Source organism: Drosophila busckii, chromosome 2L (assembly GCF_011750605.1).
Source record: "Drosophila busckii strain San Diego stock center, stock number 13000-0081.31 chromosome 2L, ASM1175060v1, whole genome shotgun sequence".
Taxonomy (NCBI): domain Eukaryota; kingdom Metazoa; phylum Arthropoda; class Insecta; order Diptera; family Drosophilidae; genus Drosophila; species Drosophila busckii.
The window spans coordinates 2,120,962-2,126,472 of record NC_046604.1 but is presented as its reverse complement, the minus strand read 5'-3'; the positions used below and the strand labels follow the sequence as shown (position 1 = coordinate 2,126,472).

The 5,511-nt window shown below is 36.4% G+C and overlaps 1 protein-coding gene across 1 annotated transcript; it reads right to left on the bottom strand.

Moving 5' to 3' along the window:
* Window positions 1-1,513: 1,513 nt before the first annotated feature.
* Window positions 1,514-3,145, bottom strand: LOC108595263 (4-coumarate--CoA ligase 1-like). Its single transcript, XM_033293880.1, is given in 7 exon segments — window positions 1,514-1,868; window positions 1,870-2,118; window positions 2,467-2,587; window positions 2,590-2,673; window positions 2,676-2,815; window positions 2,817-2,953; window positions 3,002-3,145. Coding segments are annotated over 7 exon segments (1,230 nt in total).
* Between the last annotated feature and the right edge of the window lie 2,366 nt (window positions 3,146-5,511).

Genomic DNA, 5,511 nt, shown 5'->3' with positions numbered 1-5,511 from the left:
TTTTGCTTTATTGTGATTATTATTTTTGCATGGCGCTGGCGCTGGCGCTGGCAATGGCAATGGCAAGACGGCTGCTTGACCATAAAACAGCTTTAATGGCGGTCGTTTGTGCGCGCCTTGTACTGGCGTTTAACTCCTACGATCATTTATCATCCTTTTTACGCAGGCCTCGGCTCTGCCAGCAGCGGATCCATGAAATCCGTCTGCTGTCGCCTCGCCAATTTATGTGTATAAGTGTGCATATGTTTTCGCTTCGACTTCATAGCCGTTTACGTATGTATTGGCTTTCTTTTAACTGCAAGTGTGTATGTGAAAATATTTATGCCAAGTGCTTGCAACGCTTAAAACTTTTATTTTCCATATTGCGCATTTCATTTCAATGTTTGCGCTCAAGCAGCTTCCGCTTTTGGTCGCTTAAGTCGTATTCATGACGCAATATGGCCACTTAAATTGATGGATCTGCGCTTTATTTGTCGCAAATTTATTATGTTGCATTAATTGCGCATACGCCACACACACGCCCTTTAAGCAAACATGCATATCTCAATTTCAACTTTGGCTTGCGTACTATATTAAAATATTTGATATGCATATCACAAATATTGCTTGCTAGCTATATTTTTATATATTTCGCCTTATTGTATTGTAGTCGAAATAAGTCACGCAGCTGTACATTTGCAATGAGTTGCATTCAGCGCCAGTCGCATCAAAGGCAGCAATGCGTTTTGCATTTTCTGACACTTCCGTTTCCGTTTACACACGCATTCTTGCCGTGGGTGGTGCCGGGCGTTAGAGATATGATGCAGTGTCAAGCACAATGCTTGCTTAACACTTCACTTCGCATGCATATTTTAGCTGATTGCAACGTCTTGTTGACGCAAAATATTTTTCTATATTTTCTAAATACACTTAAACGCAGTTTACTCGGCTGCTCAATATTTAATGCAAACAAGTTTAGTCAGCAATGCAAGATGAAAGCTGAAAACTCATAACTTAATATTGAATAACTAAAAGAAACTGTAAGTTGTATTAAAAACTGTGTTCATATGTTGCTCCCAACTCACCTGCCTAAGCTACAAACGTGCCTTTGTTTTAATTTTGCTGCAATTTGTAGTTAGACGAAAGCCCAACTAATTGAGCTTTTATCTTTTAATTTCTAGCACATTTTAAATGTATTTCTATTTTAGCCGGCAAGGCCACTTTGCTTGCCACTCTGCTATTGTTTGCTTTTAGATTTTGCTATGTTTTAGAACCATTTGTTTTACGGCTTGCCGCATAAATTATTGTATTATTTGCTGGTCGCCATAATGCTGAGCCAATGCGTCTTTGCTCATTTCGCTAATAGTGTTTATCTTCTAATTGATCAGCTGTCATTTTAAACTTATGTGTCGCATTGTTTCAAATAGCTGCACTTGTATTATAATTGCACATTAAAATTAGCCAGCTATTACATTTAGTTATTTTATTTTTTAAATACGTAATGTAAGATTGTAATTCAAGCTTGATGATCCAATTACTGTCTAAGCTTCAAAAAATGCGCCTTGTTTGCCTTACGATCCGTTTTACCATTAGGCAGACGTTTCAGATCGTCCACAATTATAGCTCCAGCATGCAAATGCAGATGCTTGGCCTTCGCATGCTGCTGTACATATTCGACAACGTCCTGCGCAGTTATTTGTGCGTCTAACGTTTTGACAACGACTGCGGCAGCTTCATCGCCGTACTCATCACTAAAAATGCCAAAGACGCACACATCAGACACTTCAGGCATTTCAGCAATGATAACCTCTATTTCTACGGGATAGTACATGGTGGTATTATATCTTAGCATTTCCTTCTTACGACCCAGCAGAAATATAAAACCATCCATAGCCCATGTCACCAGAGTGAAGCCACAAATCCGTGTCCTGGATCTTGCTACTCTCTGCTCGATCACCATAATAGCCAACCCAGTTTTGCTTATAGCTAAAGCATACCTCACCTACTTCACTAGCTGCTAGAGCCTTTCCATGCTCATTAGTTATCTTCAAGTGGAGCCCAGCAGTGGCTCGACCCACAGCATTTATCTTATCATCAAAATGAAAGTTTATGAATCCATATCCAGTAATCTCTGTCATACTAAAGCAAAACGCCAAAGCGCCTTTCTGTACTTTGCTTCGAAACTGTCTTTGAGCAGAGCCCACCTCCATAAAATATTCTTTGCAAGCTGCTCAGATCTGACTGCTCAGAGGCTGCACAGTCCACCATTTGTACAGATGCTAATACTAACCAAGTAACTTTGTACTTTTCAATAATACGCAGCATCATTTCCGCACTAAATTTAGAGTCAGCTAAACTTGTCACTGCGCCGCTCACCCAATCACATGAGCTGCTTGTAAAAATTATGTGAGCCGACGCTACAGCGCTGTTTCGTATTAATTAACTATTTTAATATTTAGCATATGTAAGTGAAAATATGCTACTCACAGATATGCATTGAAATATCCGTGCGTATTACTTACAGTAACAGCTTTTGGTGTTCCTGTAGTTCCGGAGGTAGATAAAATAGCCAATGTTTGATCATTGCCATTTTTCAAGCGTGCTGGTAAAAATTCTCTTCAATGGGCGTCTTTAGCAGCTCCTCAATTCTCATAGAGCCTTCTGGGTAATTACGTATTGTTATGATCGTAACTGCTGCTCAGTGGCTGCTTTTATTTTCTCGTACTCATCTCCATCGCAGAAAATAATCTGAGGCTTAGTTATAGCTAAGAGTTTTTCAATTGTAGTTGGTTGACCTTTCCAGTTCAGAGCATGATATGCGATTCCATTCAAAAAATATATTCGTAGTATTTCTAGCTGCGATTGCCACAATATCCGTTTGCTTCAATCCCAAGTTTCTCAAATAACTGGCAATTCGCATGGAATTTGATAGTAGCTGCTCACGAGTGAGCACTGTACGTTCAGCGGCAGATATCTGTTTAATTATAATGTTATTTTTCAATTAATTAATTAATTTAAATACCTGTGCAATTTTCTTTGGATGCTGCTGCAGCACTTCAAAAATTATCTGTCCAACCGAATTATCTTTTGGAAATAATAGTAGAGCTTGCTTGCTGCTCCAAATATTTTGAGCTGAATCGTAGCCGACTTCTGGCTTACAGTACATGATGTACACTTATAATACGTATAATCTACTAACGTAAAAGTAATTTAGTTACGCCTTTTATAAGTTCTAAGATAGGTATTGCTAGGCAACCCAAATCTTTATCTGTGCCCCAAATTATATCAAATAAAATGCAATTCACTTTGACTTTCGTCTATCAAGCACAATCATAAACACAACAATGATTGCAACAAGAAAGTGATTAGTTCTATTTCTATAATTAAACAGAGCTGCATATGTAGCTTTTATTATGTTAGGTTGTTTCAAGTTTAAGTCTGCAACTTGTATAAAATAAATATTTATGGCTAAGCTTACTGCTCTTATCAATATATATTTTTATATGCTTTCCATTTATAATTAAATTGCCACTTAGTGAGCTGTTTGAATGAGCAAACAATGATGATTATATCCGACATATATATATATATATGTAAAAAAGACAGCTTAGCAGCTGCTTGCATTTCAAATGCTCATTGCTTAGCAACTAATTAAGTGCGCTATCTAATAAATGGCAAAGCAAGTTGAAAATAATCCATTTGCAGACAAACACCATTAATGAAATGACCAGAGACGCATTGGCTCAGCATTATGGCGGCCATAAAAATAATACAATAATTTATGCGGCAAGCCGTAAAACAAATGCTTCTAAATTGGCATAAAACATAGCAAAATCCAAAAGCAAACAATAGCAGAGTGGCAAGCAAAGTGGCCTGGCTGGCTAAAGTAGAAATACATTTAAAATGTGCAAGAAATTAAAAGATAAAAACTCAATTAGTTGAGCTTTCGTCAAACTACAAATTGCTGCAAAATTAAGACAAAGGCACGTTTGTAGCTTAGGCAGGTGAGTTGGGAGTAAGAAATTAAACATTTTAAATGCTTGATCAACTAAACAAAAGTGAGCTCACCATTTGGTTCATAACTCACAGTTGGCTCATAACATAACAGAACTAATGTATATATATTATATATGAAGTAACGAGATGATTAGAAATTCAATGTTATATTCATATACAGATTGAAGGTATACATAATAAATAAGAAAGGTGATCAGCTATAAATAATACTTTAAGATAAATTAATTAAGAAACTTAGCAAACGAGCTTAAGCTATCTGCGTATGTAGATCTGAATATTTACCTTAATAATATGAAATTGCGAAGTAAACTCAAGCTTCACTTGCAGTTTCACTGGCCGAATAAAGTATCTTATATATATATATATTTAATTAAAAAATCTATATCCGTATCATACGCTTGTTTAACATGAATAACTTAACTGAACTTATATCAAAAACAAATAAGTTAATGATTCAAATTAACGAACGTGCTAGAGTTTGCTAGAGCTTTATGCTTATATCTAAACATTTATCTTACAAAATAGATAAGGCATTTGTCTCAGTTGATAACATAGTTGTTGTTTTAATAATACACTTTAACTTTTTTTTAAAAATTGGAAAAGGGCATCACGAAGATGAAAATAAAATAAGAGGGCGTGACAGACCCTGTATTCTATATTTTCGATCAGCAAGCCCAACTGAGTACACCCGTGTTCGTCTGACTGACTTCCTCTCCAGCAACGGGAGCTATAAGAATTCAGGGACTATAATGGAAGAGAGTTCAAATTTGGTATGTATATAGTCCCGGTTTTTAAAGATCCGATATAATAATTAGATATAACATAAGCAGTGTACGTGATTGCGTGTGTCGTCTGCGACCAACATTAATGTCATAATCTAATCATAATCATAAAATCTTAAATCATAATTATCACACATAATCCAAAACAATTGTATAAAATGCGTAACCAAATTTGTTGCACGTTAGTAATTGAGGTGAGCTGAAAGCGAAATGTACAAACCAGAAGTCAGCTATGATTCAGCACAAAATATTTGGAGCAGCAAGCAGGCTCCACTATTATTTCCAAAAGATGATTCCGTTGGACAGATAATTTTTGAAGTGCTGCAGCAGCATCCAAAGAAAATTGCACAGGTATTCAAATTAATTAATTGTATAGCATTCCAGTGAGGTATAAAACATTTTATTTCAACAGATATCTGCCACTGAAGGTACAGTGCTCACTCATGAGGAGCTACTATCAAATTCCATGCGAATTGCCAGCTATTTGAGAAGCTTGGGATTAAAACAAACGGATATTGTTGGAATCGCAGCTAGAAATACTACGCACATATGTTCTGTGGTTTATGCTTGTTTTTTTAATGGAATTGCATATCATGCCCTGAACTGGAAAGGTCAACAAACTACAATTGAAAAACTCTTTGCTATAACCAGGCCTCGAATTATTTTCTGCGATGGAGATGAGTACGAGAAAATAAAAGCGGCCACTGAGCAGCTGCAAGTTAAGATCATAACA